Source organism: Trachemys scripta, chromosome 4 (assembly GCF_013100865.1).
Source record: "Trachemys scripta elegans isolate TJP31775 chromosome 4, CAS_Tse_1.0, whole genome shotgun sequence".
Taxonomy (NCBI): domain Eukaryota; kingdom Metazoa; phylum Chordata; order Testudines; family Emydidae; genus Trachemys; species Trachemys scripta.
In genome coordinates this window covers 14,906,502-14,931,445 of record NC_048301.1, presented here as the reverse complement: position 1 = coordinate 14,931,445, position 24,944 = coordinate 14,906,502, and the positions used below count along the sequence as shown (strand labels likewise).

At 44.1% G+C, this 24,944-nt stretch overlaps 2 protein-coding genes across 2 annotated transcripts in view; both read right to left on the bottom strand.

The window, feature by feature from the left end:
* The window catches only part of SERTAD4 (SERTA domain containing 4), a 32,075-nt gene extending 16,077 nt beyond the window's left edge, over positions 1–15,998 (bottom strand). The window contains exons 1-2 of the mRNA XM_034767915.1: positions 15,903–15,998; positions 471–555 (exon numbers count right to left, since the gene is read on the bottom strand). Of these exons, the coding sequence (XP_034623806.1) occupies positions 471–555; positions 15,903–15,998 (181 nt within the window). The remainder of the gene's footprint in view (positions 1–470; positions 556–15,902) is intronic.
* The window catches only part of SYT16 (synaptotagmin 16), a 143,507-nt gene continuing 132,260 nt past the window's right edge, over positions 13,698–24,944 (bottom strand). Inside the window, exon 7 of the mRNA XM_034769397.1 lies at positions 13,698–22,986. Within this exon, the coding sequence (XP_034625288.1) occupies positions 22,673–22,986 (314 nt within the window). The 3' untranslated portion in view covers positions 13,698–22,672. The remainder of the gene's footprint in view (positions 22,987–24,944) is intronic.

The following is a 24,944-nucleotide window of genomic DNA, read 5'->3' as shown; positions in this document are numbered from 1 at the left end:
ACAACAAAGAGTCTGGTGGCACCTTAAAGACTAACAGATTTATTTGGGCATAAGCTTTTGTGAGTAAAAACCTCACTTCTTCGGATGCATCCGAAGAAGTGAGGTTTTTACTCACGAAAGCTTATGCCCAAATAAATCTGTTAGTCTTTAAGGTGCCACCAGACTCTTTGTTGTCTTAATTACAAAGAGATCATCACCTTGCTTATCCCAGTAGCTCCATTGGCTTCTTTGGGACTGTTCACTTTAGCAAAGTGAGCAGGATTTGGCCTGTGTATAGCAAATAAGTAAGAGAAAATCATCTTTTCTGGTTGGTCCACTTTTAAAATAGTTATAAGTAAGCAACCCCTTGCTAAACTTCTACCCTGGAGCAGTCTCACCAGAAAACAGCCCGTTATATTTATTATCCAAATTATATTAAAGAGACATTTATTCTGTATTTAGACAAAAGCCATTGTTTTTAGTCTGCTAACCTTGTGATGCTGAATCAATCTGCAAAGTGTCTTTCTGGGATGATTTCAGCAATTCTGGTAAAATTTCCTCTTTGCACAGGCTCAGCTAGCATCTCTCACAGCGCTGCACTGTTGAACTGGCATGGTGGATGAAGGAGAGACAAACATTTCACTTGGCAAAATCAACACACGCATTGAAAGCTGTTAGATTGTAAAAGATCGAGATGTTATTTAAGGAGATCCTATGATATTTCATAACACAAAAAGCAATTTCCGGAAGTCACATACAACTCTATGACTTTATTTCTTAGACTCCATTTGAAACCTAAGGAAATTGAAATGTTACAAAAACTCATTTCACTTAGGAGTATGTTTATAATTACATAAGAGGGAACGCGGTTAGTCATATTGCCTGGTTCTCTAAACATCATGCAATTGAGACGTATCTTTTTACTGTCCTGAACTCCTCCTTTTACATTACATACTTTTATATCCTTTGATTGATTGCTGTCAGACTTGACCTTTTCTGGGGAAAAAAAAAAAGCTGAAGTATTGCGAGCAAGATTACCACATAATTTTGTGTAGTAGTAACAATCTCTGATTATATACACAGCTACACAATGTGTATATAATAATGTGGTTTTTGGAAACATCAGACTTTATCATTTACAATCAGTCCCGTTATTGCAATGTGGATGTCTCAGTTTTTGCCCTTTAAGTGAGGAGCTTGTATCTCAGCACTGTCTTGCATTCTAGATTAGAGGGGAATTTTTAAACACATATTAAAGACACCACTCCCATGAGAAAACTAGAAAGAGTGTGGGTCTGCACTTGCATATGCTGTTTGTATAGACACAGACACTTTTAATACACATGCATGAGAAAACCCTGGGTCTAAAGCCTCTGTCTGTGTCCCTCAGATATAAGCAATGCCTATATATAGATAGTTGTCTCATCGGAGAGGAAGAGAAGGAGGAACTGATGGAAAGAGTTGCTATGGTTACTTTTCAGAGTTTGGGACTGAAAGGCAGGAGATGCTGTGATTCAGCTGCCCTTTGCCAGAGCACGCCCTCAGCCTGCACTAGCCACACGGCTGGCCAAAGGGCGAGTGGCTCCCGCTTAGTGTTAGAGGATTAACTGCCACACACACGCCCCTCGGAGAGCTAGCAAAGCCGGAGAAGAGGCAGGGGAAGTTCTCCCTAGCACCCCTCCTCCCCTGCCAGCAGCGGGCAGAGCGAGCCCTGGAGGGAGGGAGGTCACCTGGTCAGGGAGGGGCTCCCCCGAGCCGCACTAAGGGGCCGCTGGGCTGTGCAAGAAAAAGGCACTTACCGGGCAAGCGGGGCCACAGGGAGGGGCTGGCTCTGGCGCTCGCCCCTGGCTTGAAACGCAGCCTCCCCGCTCGGCTCCCGCTCCTCAGCCTGCCCGCGGCGGCAGCCCCAGCTCCGGCAGGTCCCTCCAGTCACTGCCGAGCGCATCCCCGGCTCGCTTCTGAGCAGGAGGCGGGCAGCCCAGATGTTCCTCTCCCGGATTGGTCCAGAGGGAGCAGATGTTGGCCCGTTGCTAGGAGAGTTGCTAGGAGGCGATGACGCTCTCGGCATCTCAGGAGCAACTTCAGTGGCGCTTTGAATTTCTTGCTGGGAGAGTGTAGTGGAGGGTATCCTGAGCCCCTGGGGGGGGTGCACCGAGACCCAGGGTAAGGGGTGCCCTGAGCCCCAGGGGGAGGGGTTGCACCGAGACCCAGGGTTAGGGGTGTCCTGAGCCCCTGGGGGAGGGGGTGCACCGAGACCCAGGGTTAGGGGTGCCCTGAGCCCCAGGGGGAGGGGGTGCACCGAGACCCAGGGTTAGGGGTGCCCTGAGACCCTGGGGGAGGGGGTGCACCGAGACCAAGGGTTATGGGTATCCTGAGCCCCAGGGGCAGGGGGTGCACCGAGACCCAGGATTAAGGGTGCCCTGAGCCTCAGGGGGAAGGGGTTCACCGAGACACAGGGTTAGGGGTGCTCTGAGCCGGGAGCATTGAAAGGGGTGCACTGAACTTAGGGCATGGAGGGTGACTTGAGCCCTGGAGTTAGGGGGTTTAATGAGCCTGGAGCATGGAGGGGGAGGGGGACATTTAACCCCAGGATTAGGGATGCACTGCTTCTGGGGCATGGAGAGGAGGGGACTGAAGTAATTCCCCAGTTATGGGGTGCATTGAGCATCAAGGATAAGAGGGAGGATGTACTTAGGCCTGGATGTCAGATGGGTAAGGGGTCACTGAATTTGGTGGTGCACTGAGCCTGCAGACCATACACAGTTTTAGGGGTGAGCTAGGAAGGGGTCAGGTGAGGAGTGCATTGAGCCTGGTGGTTTGGCTGGGGAGCGAGCGCACTGGGTGGAGAGGGAGCGTCCTGCGCATCACGCAAGGCAAGGGGAAGCCTTCGAGCTGGGAGGGAGGGTGCTGAGATGAGCCTTAGGGAAGGGGAGGATGGTCACAGTAGGATAGGGGGTTAGAACAAGGAGGGGGTGGAATGAGCACTTTAAGATCCTGCCCATTGCTGATGGAAAGAACAGGATGGCAGCTGCACACAAGGTGATGGGACATGGAAAGTGCTTTACCTAGTGCAGTGTCTTAGGTGTATGGGAAAATCTTTGGGAGCTGCAGTGGTGGATTTGGGAATGTTTGCATTAAGGATTGCAGCAGGTATTAGCCTCAGAGAGCAGGTGTCAAGGGGGTAACAACATGTCTTTCCCTCCCACACACCCCTCTCCTCCTGGCCTCTCAAGTCACTTGTCTTCTCCTTGCCCTTTCCACAACTTCTAACACCCCCCTGCACCAGCTGCCTGCCAGCATCCAGAACACATTTTACAGTATATGCTATTTCATACATTGCAGGGGCCAGATCAACTCCTAGAGCACCCCAGTTTTGTACCATCAGACCTCATATCTTAGCACATGCCTGCGCTATTCAATCACACCAGCAGGCATAGAAGCAGCAGGGCCCAAGTCCCTTTAAGGTGGATGGTCACGGAAAGCCAGGACTTGGCACCCCAGGAGGAGGCAGAGATGAAGAGCACTGCAGAAACCCAGATCTCAATACACTGCAATTGTCCAGAGCCCCATGCCATACTGCAAAATGGAACCTCAAGGGGCCTCCTCTCAACCATACCAGTTGCCTAGAACAGAGGTGTGAGAAGCCAGCCCTCACTGACAAACCCGGTGAACAAAGTCAGCCCCACCACAACCCCTGCTGGCTTAGCAATGGACAAGACAGCCATCTTTTAGTTCATTGATGGTTAAAGAGAAGGCAATGTCCAAGATGTGGAAAAGAAATAACAGCAGGTAAAATCTTGCTTAGCAACCAGATAGCAGTGTGCATCCTCCCGGTGCCCTGGGAGCACTTATTGAAAAAATGTGCTGTGAAAATGACTCTAAAATCTAGAGAAGAGTTAATAGCTATCAACTGGGCTCTCGTGAGTAGTGTTATTATTTGTAGCATCCACTAGCCCCAGCGATCAGTCAGGTCCCCATTGTGCTAGGTGCTGTACAAACCCAGAACAAAAAGACAGTCCCTGCCCCAGGAGTTTATCATCCCAGTATAAAACAACAGGTAGATGCAGGCAGGTGGGGCCCAAGGAAGCAATGAGAGTATCTGTCTGGCTACTTCTGTGGCTCTCAACATTGCTAAAGTAACTGGGTATCTTCCAAATGGTTACAAAGAGGCAGTACAAGGATAAATGCTCAAGTGCCAGAGCCTCACCTGGTGTTAATCAGCAAAGCTCCATTGATGTTAACGGAACAGTGCTGACCTACGCCGTGTCTCTCTTCCTTGCTTCCCTGTAGTAGATAACCCTGATTTTTTCCCTTGTGTGTGCCAGTTATATCTGTGTCCACCTGTCCATGTACACACCATTACCCTAAGGCCGCTATTCCTCAGTGGTGCGGCCCATGCCACCGCGATTTATGCCTGGGCAATAATTTATCTTTGATCCAAAATTGTTCTCTACTTGATACGATCCCTGAAAATAACTCAGACGTTTCAGCCAGTCCAGAGTGCAGAAGCCTGTCTTTTCAGTGCGGCGAGCCACCGTGGGAGTACAGCTCCGGCTTCACCCTACACACTGCCTGCCTGCACATTCCCTTTAGCAATTCTAGAAACCGGGGATCTATAATGCCCAATATGGTCTGCAATCTGGTTGCTTGAGCAGATCAGCGCTCTCTTTTTCCCTCCCTTTCCACGGGTATGGGTCCCCCCAGATTTTGGCTCCTGGATGTAGTTGCTGCATAGCTGGCAGCAGGACGGGCTCCACAAATGCCCCCTGTCTTTGGAGCTCTCTCCCTGCCATCATCAGACAGATTGTAGGAAGGGTTCTCCACTCACTCACGCAGGTGTAAGCGTTCACTTCAGTAGAGTTACACCTGCTTTACAATGAAGGTAACAAGAGGAGAATCACAGCCTGAGTTCCATAAATTGAGGGTTAACGAGCTAAATTTCAGCTGCTGTAAATCATTTTTTTTCCAAGTCGACAGAGCTATGCAGAGTTAAGCTCACTGAAGATCTGGCTCCATTTGTTTCTATGCACAAACACACATTTTTCTTGCATATTTGGCTTTAATAAAATCAGACGTGACCATATACTTATTCCAAATGACTTCCAAAAGTGCCAGTCCCTTTACTGAATTCACACTAATTCTGAATCTGACTATTCTATGACAATTTGAAAGAGCTGGAATTTAATTGATTTAAATTACCTTTCTTTTTATAGTGCTGCCAGTAGCAATGCTATAGTTCAGGTCGGTATAATTTTAAAATGTACCACATGCCACAGCGATGACATTTCCCCCCCTCCCACCTACTCTATATGCTACTGAATAGAGGAATCCATTAGCAAAATACAATCATTCTTGAGCACTTTACAGAGACGTGATAATTAATTCAATAATATAGTGTCTGTATAAGGGAGATGGCAAGAGAAGGCACAGGAACCCCATCTTTACAGCTGTTTAAGAACTGAATGAACTGCAGAGCTAGTCAGTGACTGCCACTGTTCTGGAAATTGATTGCAATTTTTTTTACATTTGATACAATTTCTGCCACAGACACATCTTCCCCTCTACAGCTTCATAATGTTCAGCATACAGCCAGGAATCACTGGCTAGCTGTAATTTCCAGCTGAAAGGGCCAGCCATTCTTCCTTTGTCTGGCCCCAAGAGCCATTTTAATCCCCTGATCAGCACGTAACAAGGTGTTGTTAAACATAAATCTAGTATTTTCATTGATTTTCTTGCCCTTTTTTTCTGAAGACTTTAGGGGTGGGAGGGGCCAGATCCTTAGCTGGCATAAATCAGCATAGCTCCATTGAAGGAAAGGGATTTACACCAGCTGAGGATCTGAAGCAGACCTGATTCTGGACCAGAAAGTATGGGAGGCTCTGATTCTCCATGACATCTGGACTGTGATCAGACATGGAGGAAAGAGACAGCTGCAGGAAGCTCACTGCTGTTATCAAATTCAGGGTTGCCTGAGCTTAGTACCTGGACACCACCTGCTCTAATTTACGAAGCTGGTGCAAGGCCACTTTCACCAGTGAAGGCTCAGGCGTGGCAGAGCTCCCATTCCTGACACTCCAGGGGCTCTGTCCCTTCACAAGCAATATACCAGTGGAGATTCCCCTTTACAGGAGAATTCTCTGCTGGTGATTTCTGGCCAGTTTAAGGCCACATAGTAATACTTAGCAGCACAAAGTGCCTTTACTAGAAGAAAGAATCTGGACCAACATCTCTGCTGACACTAATATTTGAAATATATAAGATCTAAAAGCTTGTACTGCACAGAATAAAACACCTAGACAGACCAATGGTAGATGCCTAGCTGTTTCTCTACACCACTCGTTTGGTGACTCTTTGGAAAACTAGCCTGGGGTGACTGGGATAATACAAACAATTAATTGTTTAAAGTGACTGTGATTATACAAAATCAGGTGATTCTTTTATATTTTATTATAACAGCTTCTGACTTTGAAAATGCCAATTCCCAAATTTGCAGCCAGTCTTTTCTACCCAGATCTATTGCTTAGGGACACAGAATTAAGCTAATATATACAGCATCCAATTTTCTAAATGGATGCACACTGATTGCATGTATAGAAGCATTGATGCATCCATGCAAACCAAACCTAGGCATTTGCAATATTTGTACAAACGGACCGTTAGGATTGCTTCCATAGAGATGCATACATGGTATACCTGTGCATACTCAGGGCTACATCTTCAGCTGGGTGAATCAGTGCCATGCTAGTAACCTCAATGGAACTGCTACTATGTGCTCCAGTTGAAGAATTGGCCTGAATTGTTTTGGAGGTTTACCTTGCCTTCATTGAAAAACTAGCCCCTATATTTCTCCATGTACAATATGTAGTTTCCTCTTTCATATCTTAAAACTTCAATCTTCTGTCTTTTTAACATTTTTAAAGTAGAGGAGCTGGGTTATTTTTATGCTGTAGTGATATATATTTCACTTTTGACAGTGATTTCTGGAATATTTCTGCAGTTTTTATTTACTTTTATGTGTATGAAAACTAATCTTTCAAAATCACACTGCAGATTAGTTTAGGAACATTTTTTTAAAATGTCCATGAAAAAAAATTATCCCGTTTTTGTTGAAATTCTACATTTTGATGAAAAATTTGAGCAAAAAATTAAAATACTGAAAATTTCAACCACCTGTAAAAATAGTAAAATAAAACAAAACTCTCATTGGGGGCCTTGAGAGATCAAGATTTTCATGTAAACAGTATGGTAGCCTCGGTGAAACCACATGTACAGTAACTCCTCATTTAACGTTGTAGTTATGTTCCTGAAAAATGCGACTTTAAGTGAAAAGATGTTAAGCGAATCCAATTTCCCCATCAGAATGAATGTTAATGGGGGGTTAGGTTCCAGGGAAATTCTTTTTTGCCACACAGTACGGTACTATAGTTGGGAGGTACCCCTGCCTTACCCCACACAGGCACAGCCCACTGGCACTGGAGACAATGAGGCAGTCAAGGCGGCTGAAGGTGCTGTAGGGTAGGAGAAGCACGTTGCACAGCGGCAGCTTCCCCTACTCTGCAAGCACCAGGATGCAGGGGGCTCAACCCTCGGCCCGCCCACGCCACCCTTCCCCCAAGCCCTCACCCTTAACCCGCCTCCTCCTCCCCCTTAACTCCGCATGCCACGTCCTCGCTTCTCCTCCCTCCCTCCTGCACGCCACAAGCCAGCTGATTGCCTCGGGCAGGAGGCGGGGAGGAGGGGAAAGGCGCTGATCCACGGGATCTGCTGGCAGGCGGGCAGCGCTGTGGGAGGGGCATAGGGGAGCTGATAGGGTTGCCAGCTGTGGACAAAGCAGGCAGCCAAACAAAGTTAGAGTGAAGCATTGCACAACTTTCAATGGAGCGTGTTCTGTAATTGAGCAGGGAGGTAAGATCGAAACGTTAAGTGGGGAGTTACTGTACTCTGCTGAATCCAATTGCTCAGTTAGATTTGCTGAGCTCCGACAGCTCCCCTGGACTTCAGGGCTATTCTTCCTGATTTCTACCAGTGTAAATGACAACAGAAAGAAAAGCCGAAGATTTCTTTCCTACAGGGATGCGCTTTCAGGAATATAAGCCTTTGTTGCCTGCCAAAAGCAAGCACTTGTGTATTTAGTGGTGGTGAAGACACACTTAGCAGTCTTGGAAAATGTAACCCCTCCTTGTGGTATTGCAGCAACACGGTGAGTTTGAATAATGGGAAGATCCTTGAAAGGATATTGGGGGGGGGGCTTCTGAACAACAAAAGCAGGCAAGTCAGCTGTACCCCCTAATAACCAATTCTATTAGTGTAACTACTATTATCCCCCATCATTTGATTTACAAACTATACCATAGAAGGTCTATGGATAGAAATTCTATGCTTGAATAATAAGTATAGCAATAGGACTATACTACCAACTAGCTGACTAGGACGGTGACAGTGACTGTGAAATGCTCCGGTTGATTAGAAAGGCTCATAGACTCAGACTCTAAGGTCAGCAGGGACCATTATGATCATCTAGTCTGACCTCTCGCATGATGCGGGCCACAAAAGCTGACCCACACACTCCTGGAAGAATTCTCTCCCTTGACTCAGCTGTTGAAGTCCCCAAATCATGATTTAAAGACTTCAAATCGCAGAGAATTCTCCAGCAAGCGACCCCTGCCCCATGCTGCGGAGGAAGGCGAAAAACCTCCAGGGCCTCTGCCAATCTACCCTGGAGGAAAATTCCTTCCCGACCCCAAATATGGCGATCAGCTGAACCCCGAGCATGCGGGCAAGATTCTCTAGCCAGACCCTCTGGAAAAGGTTCTCTGTAGTAACTTTTAATATCCCATCATTGACCATTGTTACTAATTACCAGTGATGGAATGTTATTGACCTATTGACTAAAATCACTTTATCCCATCAAACCATCCCCTCTATAAACTTATCAAGCTTAATCTTAAAGCCAGAGAGGTCTTTCGCCCCCACTGTTTCCCTCAGAAGGCTGTTCCAAAACTTCACCCCTCTGATGGTTAGTAACCTTCGTCTAATTTCAAGCCTAAACTTCCCGATGGCCAGTTTATATCCATTCGTTCTCGTGTCCACATTAGTACTGAGCTGAAATAATTTCTCTCCCTCCCTGGTATTGATCCCTCTGATATATTTAAAGAGAGCAATCATATCCCCCCTCAGCCTTCTTTTGGTTAAGGTAAACAAACCGAGCTACAAAAACAGAAAAGCTCAATAATAACGGGAGATTTCAACCATCCCCATATTGACTGGGGAACATGTCATGTCAGGATGGGATGCAGAGATAAAATTTCTAGACACCATTAATGACTGTTTCTTGGAGGAGCTAGTCCTGGAACCCACAAGAGGAGAGGCAATTCTTGATTTAGTCCTAAGTGGAGCACAGGATCTGGTCCAAGAGGTGACTATAGATAAACCACTCAACCATAATGTAATTACATTTAATATCCTTCAGAATGGAAAGGGGGAGGGAGAGAAATACCAAACAAACCCACCACCGTAGCATTTAACTTTGAAAAGCAGAACTACACAGAAATGAGGAAGCGAGTTAAACAGAAATTAAAAGGAACAGTCACAAGAGTGAAATGCCTGCAAACTGTATGGAAACTTGTATAAAACACAATAAAAGAAGCTTAAACTACATGTATACCCCAAATAAAAAAAATAAGAGAACCAAAGAAAATACCACCGTGGCTAAACAACAGAGTAAAACAGGAGTTAGAGATAAAAAGACATCCTTTAAAAATTGGAAGTTGACTCCTACTGAGGAACATACATAGGAGCATAAACTCTGGCAAATCAAGTGTGAAAGTAAAATTAGGCAGGCCAAAAAAGAATTTGAAAAGCAACTAGCAAAAGAAAAAAAAAACTAACAGCAAATTTTTTTTAAAGTACATCAGTAGCAGGAAGTCTACCAAACAATCAATGGGGTCCCTGGATGATTGAGGTGCTAAAGGAATGCTCAAAGAAGACAAGGCTGTTGAGGAGAATCTAAATGAATTCTTTGCATTGGTCTTCACTGGAGAGGATGTGACGGAGGAACTCAACTATGAAATTGTAGAACTACTAACTGTAGTAGGTAAGCTATCATTTAAATCAGATGACTAGAGGATAGCTAATACAATGCTGATTTTTTAAAAAGGCTCCAGAGACAATCCTGGCACTTACAGAAGGTAAGTCTAAATACAGCACCAGGCAAATTGGTTGAAACCATAGTAAAGAACAGAATGATCAGATGCATAGATAAACATGATATGCTGGTGAAGAGTCAACACAGCTTTTGTGAAGGGAAATCATGTCTCACAAATCTCTTAGAATTCTTTGAGGGGGTCAAAAACCATGTAGACAAGAGTGATATACTGGATATAGTGTGCTTGGACTTTCAGAAAGTCTTTGACAAAGTCCTTTACCAAAGGCTTTTAAGTAGGGTTACCATATTTTGAGTGTCCAAAAAGAGGACACTCCATGGGGCCCTGCCCCCGCCCCCAGCCCCGCCTACGCCTCACCCCAACTCCACCCCTTCCCCAAAGTCCCCGCCCCAACTCCGCCCCCTCCCCTGCTTCCCTTTGATTCGCGGGAAGCCTGAAGCAGGTAAGGGGGTGGGGGGAGGAGGCGCGGCCCAGTCTGGCCCCCCCGGCGTCTCCAGCCTGGGTCAGCTCGGGCCCTGGGGTGCTGGCCCCGGGCCAGCCCCTGGCCGAGCACCCCTGGCCCCCGGCCCAGCACCGCCGGCCCGGCCCCTGGACCCCGGCCCAGCACAGCCTGCCCTGCATGTCCCAATTTTCCCGGACATGTCCGGCTTTTTGGGATTTCCCCCCGGACAGGGATTTGAGGCCCAAAAAGCCGGACATGTCCAGGAAAATCCAGACGTATGGTAACCCTCCTTTTAAGCTAAGTAAGCAGTCATGGGATAAGAGGGAAGCTCCTCTCATGGATCAGTAACTGGTTAAAAGATAGAGGATAAAGAGTGGGGATAAATGGTTTTCACAGTGGAGAGAGAGAGGGGTAAATAACAGGTTCCTCCAAGGATCTGTACTGGAACAGCGCTGTTCAACGTATTCATAAATGAGCTGGGAAAGGGGGTAAATGGGGAAGTGGCAAAGTTTGCAGATGATACAAAATTACACTAGATAGTTAGGTCCAAAGCTGGCTGCAAAGAGTTAGACGGGGGCTCACTAAACTGGGTGACTGGGCCACAAAGTGGCAGGTGAAATTTAGAGTTAATAAATGCAAAGTGATGCACATTGGGAAACATAATCCCGATGATAGTTACAAAATAATGCGGTGTGACTTAGCTATTGCCACTCAAGAAAGTCATCACGGTTTGTTCTCTGAAAACAGCTGCTCAGTGTGCAATGGCAATCAAAAAAAGCTAATAATGTTAGGACCCATTAGGAAAGGGAAAGATAATAAAACAGAAAATATCATATTGCCACTATATAAAGCCAAAGTATGCGCACACCTTGAATACTGCCTGCAGTTTGGGTCACCTCATCTTAAAAATTATGTATTAGAATTGGAAAAAATACACAGAAGGGCAACCACAAAATGATTATGGGTATGGAATGGTTTCCATATGAGGAGAGATTAAAAAGACTGGGCCTCTTCAGACTAGAAAAGAGATGACTAAAGGGGGTCTGACTGAGATCTATAAAATCATGAATGGTGTGCAAAAAGTGACTAGGGAAGTGTTATTTATCCCTTCACATAATAAAAGAACCCAGGGTCACTCTATGAAATTAAAAGGCAGCAGCTTTAAAACAACCATAAGGAAGTACTTCTTCATGCACAGCAGTCAACCTGTGGCACTCATTGCCTGGGGGATGTTGTGAAGGCCAAGAGTATAAGTGGGTTCAAAAAAGAATTAGAAAAGTTCATGGAGGATCGGTCCATCAATGGCTATTAACCAAGATGGTCAGGGATGCAACCCCATGTTCTAGGTGTCCCTTTGCCTCTGACTGCCAGAAGATGTGATTGGATAACAGAGGATGGATCGTTAACACAATTGCCAACTTTCATGCGGTAAATAAGCCCCCCAACTTTCACAATAAGCCAAAAATCAAGCTAATCCCATTTCAAAACAAAGCCAAAACAAGCCAATCCCTAAGAACCCCAACACTCTGTATGACTAGATCCTCCCGACATGCAGTCTAGGACTGTGGTGGGCCCACTGTGCACCCCGACTCTCTCCTGCCCTTACCCCTCCTTACCCCTGCTTGCCGGGAGCCGATCAAAAAAAGCAACAAGCTACAACAAGCCACAAGCAACAAGCCAAAAACTAGCCAACAAGCAACTCACAGACCAATTAAGCCAAAAACAAGCCAATTTCTGCGTTTTTTCCGCAGGTTTGGCAAGTCTGATCATTATCCTTTTCTGTTCATTCTCTCTGAAACATCTGGCACCAGCCACTGTTGGAAGACAGGATACTGGGCTAGATGGTCTGACCCAGTATGGCCGTTTTTATGTCCTCATTCTGGTTCCTTGGAGTCCTCATATTCCTTCAGTAAGAGTGCCATGACCAGATATGATGGATCTGCCTTTCTTCCCTTGTTTGTGTACCTTGTGAAGTGTGTAGAAGGCCCCAGAGGTGGGTTTGTGGGGGAGTCTGTCTTTTAGACTGAAAGTGCTGAGAGAGCCAGGACTGCCTTTATATTCATCTTGTGCTCATACTAATCTGCATGGCTGAGGCTTCCAAAGATTGAGACTTCCGAGAGTTATTGAAAAAGAAACTCCATTTCAGGTCTGATCTTGAGAATTGCCCAGCAAATACAAGCTAGATCCAAAACATCTCGACCTATTGTGTATAGAAACTGCAGATTTCTCAGATGTATTATAGTGCTATTCTGAGCCCAACAGAATGAATTACCAATAGTCATTGCAATTTTGTATTTCTTAGCTTTTGTGTTTGCTTCCTTTAATTTATGTATTGGTATTGCCATTTTGCATGACTTAACTATAACACACGTATATCCTGTACTAGTGTCTAGATGGGTATTTCTTAGTATAAAACGTAAGGTTCTAGTATTTGATATATTAACAAATTTGTATGTATGCCAACACACCAGGACAGCATGTGCACGTGAGTACGTATGCATGTTAATATTATTTTGGAGGTTAATGATGAGTCAGATCTTCTCCTGCAGCTAGTAGGGTTACAACAATGCAGGGGGAATAAAAGAGGAGTGGTGCTCTACTGAGACTCCCACCAGTGCCAGACACCAGATCTGCCCTGAAGGGAGAAGGGGTTCACTGAGCAAAGAGGTTCACCAATACCTTGTACGGAAATACTGCTTACACAAGTCAAGGATGCTGTGAAGAGCAGCTCCTGCCCTAGCCCCCACTCTTGATGCCAGGGCTGTAACTGCTGAGGGGTTCTGGAGGGATCTGGGGGTGGTGGGAACAAGACGGCTGATCCAGTGTTTCAAATTTTGAAATTTAGGAGGTGGAGAGAAAGGAAGTAAAAAATAATAATAATGACATTTCCCCCCTTCCCTCTCTATCCACATGCCCAAAGTACTCCTCTGAGTGTGACAGGAAGATAATGAGGCTCGATATTTCCTATGCTCATCGGTCTGTCCCAGGCGCTGGAAGTACTGCATCTTCGTTCGGAGCAAAACAGAAGCATACTTAAAAAATCCATCACTTCAAGATGCACATAGATCCTTTGGATTAAGTCTGTTACAACATGCAAAAAAATGATGACACCGTTTTTGCATGTCTATATGAGCCATCTGCTTAGACTTTATTGATAAAATCCAATAGCAACCATGTTCAGCATAACAAAATAAGATTATTTCTGAGCTTTGAATGGTTATATGGGCACGTATAGTTTCAGTTAGACATTTTGCAGAAGCTGGGCTTAATGTTTTTTCCAGTGAGAGCTCATCTAGACATTAATATTCCTAATGTAGCATATAATTAGCAAGAGGCAACATACTACATGATCATGCATGCTAGTACATAAGTTGATTAAAAAAAGTTTTATCTTCAAATAGGTGAAAAGCAAAGTGTAAACCCGTTTCACTCATTCTTTAGTCAAATTTTTCACCACGGATTTGCACTGTAGATCTCTCTTTCAAAGCATACGTCAAACAGGTAAAATTATGGTCCTGACATTCCAGTCAATACTAATTATTTATTAACTAGGCAGATGGTACAATTTCAGGTTTAATCTTCGAATGTTACAAAAGTGAAAAAGGAGTCTGAGTTTGATACTTCTCTCACACACAATAATGATTTTCCTCCTGTTACTGTACCACCTTTGGTGGTGGTGGTGATCACCCAAGAATTCATGCTCTAGAAGACTTGCTTTATTCACAGAGAAGTTAGAAATCTGACATGTTATTAATCTGCTTCTGTCACCACTGTCTTAAGTAACCAGTTCATAGATACAGCATGTGCTTATGCATCTCAAGTGCTGTAAGACGTACCAATCTCTGTTACTTTTAGTGCATACTCACCCAAATGTTGGTCTGCAAATTATTTAGAATGCTGCTCACGTTGCTATCTGCTTGTGACGTGTGTTACTTATACAATAGCAAGGGGGGGGGAGAATGGGTTAAAACCATCCAGATTTCTCTTCTAGAGACCATGTGATGCTAAACACCATCAATTAGGCCTAAAATGCTGTTCTATGAAAATACCCAGCACTATCTATTTATGTCCACCCACAAGCCAGGTGGAGATGGAGCATTGTAGTATGTGTTTCTAAAGAACATAGAATGAGCTAAATAATGTACAGGAGAAAGATTGGAATATATGTAAAGCCAGTGCATCTCCAGTGTCCAGCTGTAAATGCAACAGTGAGACAATAAAACCTTTACTTGCCAGAAACATTATACTGATCCAATATAGAAAGAGTTCAGTACACACTAGAGATAGCTTATGTACAGTATATTCAAATCAACAAGTCAGATATATATATTTCAGTGTGCTTCATGCAAATGCCCTTGGACACTCTACTGTAAAAAGTTTACATAAGATATAAATTCAATAAAATATTTTAAATGCTAAATCAAATAATTACTTCTTTTACTTTTAATAATGGAGAGCAAGCTAAATTCTCTGTTGGCATCAATGCAGTTACACCAGTAGAGACTTTGGCCCAGTAAATCTAAAGCCCTCTGACTGCACAGGGTCATGGGAAGTATGTGGTGCATGTCTGTTTGGAAAGCTTGTGCTTGAGAGGCCACATGACAGCAAAAGATTGGAGAACAGGTTTTATCCTGAGCACCATGCACGTAAAATATTGCACATTGAACATGAAAATATTGAACATCCTGACGTGGAGCAGATTTCTGCAGTTATGAGCAAGTGGAGATGGGTGAGGTGCAGATGTCCGGACATAGCAATAGGCCTGGACCAACTTATGGGTAGGGCTGGTGAAACATGAGATTGGAGCTGGACCTGTATGCATGAGATTTTTTTTGCCCCTACTAATTATGAGTGGCGGAATTTTATAATATGAGAAGTCTCAGAACTGATGGGGGAAAAACATTTGTTCAACAGAGGTATCTTTGTTTGAATTCAAGGCTCGTTCTTACTGGAGTTAGCTGGGAGGCACAGAGGAATTCAGCTTTACGTGGAATCAGATGGAAGATGAATCTGCAAGATGAATGTGTTTGTATTGGTGAAAATGAGTATACCATATTCACTCTAACCTGTGTGCAATGTACTTCATAAGCTCTTCTGAGGACATGAGAGTTTCCTTCCATCTATTGTTGTCCTTTGGTTATGGCCATGTACCTTCCAACAATTAAACCATTAAGTCAAAATAGGGAGCAACTCAACAGTGAGGTCTGGAGAACACACGTGTCTAATTATCAGGAGAACCCAAGGGCAGTACAGTCCAATATATTACTCAAGTCTATTGGCTACTACAGATATTACTAATAGGATGGTTGAAAACCTACTGATGGCTGAGAGTTCCTAGGGATAAGTTCATCCTTGGTGCTAGAAGGTAAAACTCCAGTGATGACAATGGAGTTGTGCCTGAATTTGTCATCCATCACCAGATCTGCTTTGGCTTAAGACTGATTGCATAAGCTGATATCATTGGGCATGCGCCACCTATATGACTGCACATGATCCCAAAGCCCCCAGCATACCCCACTTGCAGACCTCTGACTCAACAGCTACAGAACAAGATAGGAAGGCAGCTTTTCTGTCTTTGAATAGGACCAGGCAAAACCTAGGGCTAGAACATTTAGGCCCCTGGAATTGTTTATCTTCTCATTACTGAAAATAGGTTGACATGGGTACATTATTTTAAGCATGGCCCACGTTGGGTGTGATGTTTCAAGGGATTCTGGTTGGGTATCCATTTTGTTTGGTATTTGCGGACTACAAATGGCAGTAATTTGGCCAGGCAGTATGCTTCAGTACCACAGGTTAGCTGGTATCTCCATATTCACTCCTTATCTCCTGCAGGCTCCTATGCAGTGCTCTCAAAAGTATGCATTTATGAAATGATACCCAAGCCTTGGTGTCTCCAAACTTCCTGAAGATAGACATTAACAAGCCTTTGTTGGTTCATTGTGGCATCCAGCTCTCTGCTGGTGCTCCGACTCCGATCTTAAAACTGTTTCTTCTTGTTCACAGCTCAGACACTTGATTACTCACTGGATCCAGTATGGCGATCATATAATTCTTCCCATTGTAAGATCCTGCCGCCTACCCAGCAGTGTATTGTGTCACAGTGAATTTGTGCAAACACTTCTCTCTGTCGCTCCTCGCTGGCTAGCTATAAAGGCAACCAGGGTGGGGCCCACTTTTCCTAAATGACTATGCAAGTTAGGGTGTTCATCCCCAGTGGATGCTAAATTGGTAATGAGGCACTTAATACTCCTTTTAGCTGCTTACATGCCAATTGGAGCACTCCGTTATGGAAGTGGGTGCCCTCACTTAGGCCGCCAATTCTGAAAATTGGGCTTTCCATGGTGTGTATGTAAAAACGTGGCTAGGGAGGGAGCTTTATCATTCAGGATGTGCAAAGCTGGGGCCCATTCCTCGAGCCCCTACAAAAAAAAGCTTGTTAGTAAAACCTGACTTTAGGGCCAAATTTGACAGTAACAAGCATTACTCTTCACTATGGGCTAGATGGTAGCTTTAGCACAGAGCCCATATTTAGGGGGATCTGGAGGCTGCCAGCCCTGGCATTCTAGAGCTCTCCGGCTGTGCTCTCTTTTCAATGCAAGAGTTTGCACTAGGAAGGGAGGGATGAATTGTGGCATGTAACTTCTGACCCAAGTGGAGGGCAATGTGTAACGGAGTCCCTCTCAGGTTAGCTCAGGAAGGACTCCCTCCCCCACTGGTCTGGTGTATATAACAGAAACCATTATTATTAAATTATTTCTATCGCTGAGACGTATACAGTGTCATTGTACGGTATCATGCATTAACTAAGGAAGTCTATGGGCCAGATCCTCAGCAATTGACATAGCGGCATTGAAGCCAGTCGAGTTATGCTGATCGAGGCTGATTTAAGCCAGGCGGCTGAGGATCTGACCATATGCACCTGGAACACAGGCTTAAGGAATCATAAAGTTAAACAAGAACTTGTAAAAATTACAAAGGTCTTGTCCACATTAGAAAGTTATACTGCTTTAGCTATACCACTATATTGGAGGTGGGACAACTCCCCCTAGGGTAGACACAATTATATTGGCATAAATGTGCTTTATAAAAGGGAATAAGATGTACTGCTATAAGGGCCCTTCACACCAGTATACGTGTATGCTGTAATTATTTTTATTTAAAAAAAAAAAAGAAAAGAAAAAGAAAAAAGCCACCTCTCCTCCCAACATAGTGATACCAATACAAAAATCTGTGCACAGACCAAGCCTGGGTCAGACAGAAGCTTGTAAATTACTACCATAATCTTCAGATTAACCCACTGCTTTCCTAGGAGCCAATGAAACTATAGTGTCAGGGTAACCGAATGTGGAAGGCCATGTCCCTCTCTCCAGCTATATGTTAGCTACTCATGTTGAAGGGTAACAGATTGCTTCACTTCATCTTTTGGCTCACCAGTTATCGTATTAAAATTGATAACTGTGGGACTGACAAAAAAAAACAACAGCAACAACAAAGCAAGCTTCAGCACATATGCCGGCTCCAAGGTCATCACCAGCTGTATGTGAAGAATAGAGGCCTGCCACCAAAGGAAACCCTCTCCCTCCGCAAGATGTCACCTGAGACTCTGCGCTGAAGAAAAAAAATCAATAGCAGCTGGCAGTGTTTAGTTCTTTGAGTTCAAGAACATCTGAAGACATTCATGACTGAATATCAGTCAATTATGTAAAAGCATCAAGCTGCTTCGTAGGATCCGCAGGAGCTAAAAATACACCCGCATATTGTCTGCAGATCCAAGAGACTGTAACCATTGAAACATTAGCCCCCAAGGAAAACACAGGAAACTCAGAGCATTACAGTAACGAAGCTGTAGCACTGCAGAATCCCGGGGTAACATAGGCCAAGTTATTTCTCTAACTGCCGAAAGTAATTAAGACATTGATGGAAAAAATCTATAACAATCTAAGAGAGTGTGAGACAGTCCAGATAAAACCTTGGCAAATAGGCAGCTCTGGGGTCCAGTTCATTAACAGATTAGGGCTTCTCTATAAGTAGAAACAACAAGGAGTCCTTGTGGCACTTTAGAGACTAACAAATTTATTAGGACTTCTCATTGTTTTTGCTGATACAGACCAACACGGCTACCACTCTGAAACCTGTCTATAAGTAGAGTTATTCTGGATAAGAACGTCTGCACATGGAGTTTATTCTAGAATAAGAGTGCTTTATTCTGTATTATTTTAACCCACTGGATTACGCTCTAGTTCAGAATAAGGCACTGTTATTCTAGAATAAGAGTATCCACACATGGAGTTTATCAGAGTAGTTAATTCTCTTTATATTCACACACTACCTTATTCCAGATTAGTTTTCATATGAAGACAAGCCCTCAGACTCATCTCTGGGGATCTCAATTAAAATTCAGCATTACTATAAGAGAAAATATATGTGGTGGCTTACCCTATTTGTCATTGGTGCACATTAAAAAAAAGCAGAGATTCTACCATGACTGGCCGTTTCTGCTGAGGAGAGACCCCAGAAAGGAAGAGGTCACAACTGGGAGAGGTGGACTGGTAGAGATCAAGTGATGTTTTCAGAGAACCTATCCACACCATACTTGGCTCGAGGGGTGCAATTAGTTCCTCCCCTTTTAAGAATATGATGAATTTTTAAAAAGGAAAGAAAAATCCAAGTAGGATACAAAGAGTCTGGTCAACAGGGCTAAATGGGGGATAGATTATCCAAAAACATGAGCATAAGGGGAAGTTACTGTGAATTGACACTACAGCAACTCAACCTTGGTCCACCATTTGCTGCACTTCAGTGAGTGTTCTGCAGCCCCAGCCAAGCCCTACCCTGGGGTCTTGGGGGATCAGGGATTGGTCGTCTCTCTTCCTCTCTCTGCATCACAGGATCCTCTATACCCCCAGGGATGGAGAGCACAGAAACACAGGCCTACAGCTCATTGCCATTTCTGAGCTAAGTGCTGAGCAGAAATCTGAATAAAATGCATCAAAAGGTGGTGTCAAGAAATGGAAGCATTGCCAAAGACTCATCTACCAACCTCCTCGGCCACTTTTGTGGGGGGAAAGAGGTTAGAGAAATGACAAACTGCAGTCAGCTTTGCACAATACAGAATGTGAGCACAAGTCCAACTTCACCAATACGAGTAATAACTGAATCCGAGACATCTCTGCAAAGAGCCATGTAGGACAGGGGACATTGGCTCAGGTGGGAACATGCTGCTGCTGAATAATCAACTTAATCTCAACAGAAAAATTAGAGAAGCAAGTCATTAATAGTAGTGCAACAAAAAAGAACATAAACCTGTCAGAGGAAGCACTGAAAGGGAAGTCTGCTCCAATGCTACTAACTTTCTCCACATTTCAGCAGGAACTAGATGAACCACAAACATGTGATGCTCTGGACTGAACCATTCTATTGATTAACAGGGTTTAAATAATTCTGAGCACCCATTTACCCATTGAGTAATTTTCCTTGGAAGGTACCACGAAAAAATCATTGCCCTAACAGTTGTTACAAAAAACCTATGCCTAATCCCAAATATCTTAGCCAAGTATGAAAAATTAATAGTTTTGATTAAATTACATATTTTGCTGTACTGTGGCCAACTATTTTCTATAGTGTAGATAGATTTTAAAATCAATATCCCTTTATAACGTAACTTCAAAATGGATCTTGGTGTGAAATGTTGCGGAAGTCCCAAACCAGTTATCTTCATTCCTCTGAAAAATCATCTTTTCCAAGGCTGAGTGAGGATGGAGTTTAAAAACACCACAGATATAGAATCATGTGCATCTCCACTAGTGGCTGAAACTTTGTATCAATATGTAATTCCCCTTTAGAATGATATAATCACATATCGCATTTTGCATGTGCAGTAGGTTAATAAGCAAAATGCCGTAAGTTCAGTATTATACACACATCGCACATAGAACAGTTCTTTAAAAAAACACTAGTATGTACATTTTGTGCAGGTCAGAGAAAAATGATGCAAAATTTACAAAACATGACTAAACACTGTGACGACTGCCATTAAGTAGGGCAACTTACTGTGCTTTTATCCTGAAGGGAAGTACATTAGAAACATGTAATAAACCCCAGACTGCAGGATTTACCACTTAACTGCTCAACTGAACTCCTTTTTCCTTTCAGTCAGTGATTCAGTAGCATTAGCATTGCAGCCAAAAAGGAATTTGTTTGCTAGATTACATGGGCCAGATTCAGCTCTGGCTGCTTTGTGCTGCTCCAGTGGTGCACAGCAGCTGTAATGCCAGATTAACTAGGGAGTGGAGGAGATTCCTCCTCCAAGGGAGAATCTCCAGGTGCAAAAGAGCTAATAGATGCAAGAGATGCAATGACCGTAGCTCAGATGCAGCCCAAGGCTCAGGGCTTATGTTAGGTCCTGCATAGCCCCCATGAAGTCAGTGAGACTCGTAGTGGTGCCACAGAGCAGAATTTGGCCCTAATTCTCTCTAAGTGGGGGAAACAGAGAAACTGTGAATCAAATTTGAAAGCCTTTTGCAGCCGAGTATTTTTGTGCTTCACTATGGTCAGTAGGAATGGAGAGACGCCAGCTGAAGGGCTTAAGTTAGAGACTTGGCAATAGGTGTTATTTGAAATTATTTAGGGATCTGGCACCTATCTTCATCCGGTAAGACCATTGTATGGCTCTGTGCACTAGGGTCACGGCTCCTAATACTCGGCAGCAGCTAGTACTGAATCTATCAATAATCAAGAAACAAAATTAGCCTTCTTCCCCTATCTACTGCCTGCACTGGGTTTAACCCACTTTGGAGGCAGGAAAAAGATGACTATTAAAACTGAAAGTGTCACTACACTCTGAAGCGCGACTACTTAAAAATCACCTCCCCTTAGTCAGCACATCTGCCCTTTGTGGCTATGCAGATACAGGCGTGAACTTTCATACTTTTCACTTCTGTTAGCCCTCCAGGGCCAACACCTCTAAGAGAGCAAGTGGGATTCTATTCCTTCTTGTGCATCAACATCACTGCTTGAGGTGGGTTCGCACAAGGGGAAGTGATAGCACCATGGGGCCTGCAGATCCCTCCTCGTGATGTCAGAGAAGGAAAGAATTCACCTTGACTTTCAGATCCCTGGAATATTTTACAGGACGCTTGAAAAAGCACTTTTTACTTGGAGCCAATTTGACACAGTCATTGAAAGATAATAAACACGAAACCCCACTATGCACAGAACCACTCTTCCGAGCGAACCTCACATTAAGAAACAACTAAGAAGAGTGAACAATGATCTAGAAGAATCGTGGTTTAGGCACAAAGGCAGATGTGCAGCTTGTTTTGGTCTCTCTCTCTCTTTTGTTGCTGTTTTGTTTTCACAACAATAGAAGCCATGAGCTAAGAAAACAGGGAAGCATCTAAACATGCATTATATAACTACTATGTTAAATTGACACCCATCACCTCATACAAACATCTGGGGATATAGGTTGCACAAGAAAGGAAACATGCTTACTTCAAATACTAGTAAATAAGATCATCGCTAATACAAGAAAGTAATGGCAATCTCTAGGCACTTATCAGTTTACAGAGAAATCTTTAGTGCTTTCCCATGCTACCTGAAAATATATTAATCAGTCTTAAGTGGTATCAAATGTTTATCTTTAGGATTTAGAAACACTGTAGTAAAAGGAAGAGCGAGTGGCATGCAGTGCTAGACTAATGACGTCATCTGTGTATCAAGAACATTTGCATACATCAATAACAGGAATGGAGGTGGGAGAAAGACATGACACCAAAAGAAAATAGCATCAAAAGCAATTTAGATCAATGAGGCATTGACGGCAAGAGGGTAAAAGTATCTTTGTGTTTTTCATAACCACATCCCTTCTGGTTATCGTTTGGGTGAGAAAATGTATGAAACCCCCCAAAGGCAACAGGTAAATTTGCTCACCGGGCCCCAGCACCTACATTCACTGAGTGCGCTGAGTTTTAAAAATTCAGTTAAAATAGACCCGGCTGGTTCATAATGTTTGCTATGGGATGGCTGCTTTCAGCGGGGTGATTATGGGAGGGTCCAGTGGGCAGTCCCAGGAGCTCAGGGACCATTAGGATTCCAGTAAGGTATGCCACCTGCAGATCTGCTGCCCTTTTGTTTCTTTCATTTCTTGCCAGTGGTTTTGCTCTTCTTCTCCGCTGCTGTTCTGACCCATAGAAATCCAGCCAATCATCTCCTTGCGCTTCATGCTGCGCCGGTTGTATATGGAGATCATCAGCGTGACGTCAGAAAGCTGGAACAGGGCAACTTGGAAGACGAACGTCTCTTTGTAGATGGGGTTTGGTTGGCCTCGACGGATGGATGTCTTGCAACGAGACATCTCCTGGCCCATGGAGTTGAGGAGGCAGAGTTTTCCGTAGGTGTCTGGGACAAAAGAGAGAAGAGAAACCGTTTAGTTTTTTGCTACTAGCGAAGGAATATCAAGGGGCCAAATGAAGCAAATGGGAGCTTTGTCTGAGTAAGCACTGAGTAAAAGCTGAAGGTCAGATCACCCCTTTCCATCATAAAACCCATGGGAGGGGCATAAGAAGGGAGGAAAACTCTGAGGATTTCCTCATCATTAAGTCTTGGTGGGCAGGCAGGGTTTGCCCCTTGGCCTCATGTAATAAACTGCAAGTCTGGCCCCTAAACCCTACAGGTCCCACTGGGAGGCCATGACCATCTCCATGGAATCTTCGCTCCAGCTGAGGTCCCAGCACCCCTTCCTCGATTTCCTGGCAGCATGGCTCCTTTGGAATTGCTCCACCAGGGCCTCCCCTGGCTACACTTGCCTCTCATGACTCCCCATTAAAAGAAGGCAACTACTACCTACTATCCTGGACAGGTCATGACCCCATAGACAGCCCTTCATAGGTTCCTGAAAGGGGGAGGCAGGTTCCATGGAGGCTGCTGACCACTCTCCTCTTTCTTATGGGAGAGGAGACATCTGCATGCAGTGGCATGATCTGGCCTTAAGTAAGGATTTCAGGATTTGTCCCAAGCTTGCAATAAAATCCTCTTTTTGCTTTTCATCCTGAGTGCAGCAGAATCAAGGTCAATTTCATACACCGTTCAAATTCTTTAGTGTACAGACATCTGTATTAACTACAGTACTGCGATGCAGGGGGCTGGACTTTACTTCTTGAGGTCCCTTCCAGTCTACGTTTCCATGATTCTATAATACCACCCCTAACATCATGTGCTTTCTACAGTCAAAATCCCCAATCTCATCATCCCACAAATCCTGCTCGGTGCAAATTTACAGCCTATTCCTGTTTGCGGGTCACTCTGCCAGGTCACCCCAGCTCTAACCTTTTTAAACATCAAAGACCAAGGTCTTGCAATTTAATATCACCTCAGAGTGCACTGAAGATAGGAAATAAATTACAACCCACTGTCTCCTTGCTACAGCCTGTCTATCCTTTTCTATTCCTGTTTGATGTGCTATGTTACGCACTTATCTGCTGAGAAACACAAGGTGTGAAATTACACTTCAGGTGTGAAAACACTTCCGTAGCTCAAAAGCAGGGCTCTCCATTCCTCAAACTGTTCCACTGAAAAAAGCTGTCAGGAACCTGACAATTGAGGAGTAAATTGTGAGTCTGCACAGCTGTACAGCTATCAGGTTATTGCAGGAAAAGTTCAGCCCTATCACCAGCCAGCTATGGCAATTTGGCTGCCAGCATCACACTAGAGACAAAGTAAAGCTTGCCAACAAAGATCTTCTCCGGAGAAAGAAAAGGAGAGCAATTTATTCTGTCATGAAATAGTCTGCTGATTGTGGCTGGGAAGGAAAAAAAACCCACTTAATACAAGAAACATGAATAATCCATGTGGCACAAAGCAGACTACAGGTCCCATGTACTTTACTGAACGCTGAACTCTACTTTCTGCGGGATGGCTTGTGATTTTGGTGGCACACAAACTGAATCTTGCAGAAGCTTCAGATACATTAAAAACAAAACAGGTTTTTTTTTTGTTTTTAGCTGGCCAGCATATGAAACCAAACAAAATAATCGGCACAGGGTTCCTGGTGTTATACATGGGGATTTTTAGTTTATTTTACCTTGCGGGTGTCTGTACTGACAAAGCATAGCTGCACTGTAGAAATGTGTCATGATGAAGCCAGCGGCTCTGGCCACTGCTCAGGGTACTGTGGGGGCTTTTTGATATTAGAACTGGTTGGGGGGGAAGGTTTCAGGAAATTCTGGGGAGAAGTTCTGCCCTTACATGAACATGCCCTTGCTGCAGAAAGTTTGGTTTTAGGGCAGGGGCAGCTTCCCTGGTTGAAATGCCAGATGGAAATTTTAAAATGGGTTCCAGTTAGGAACTAGGTACAATGG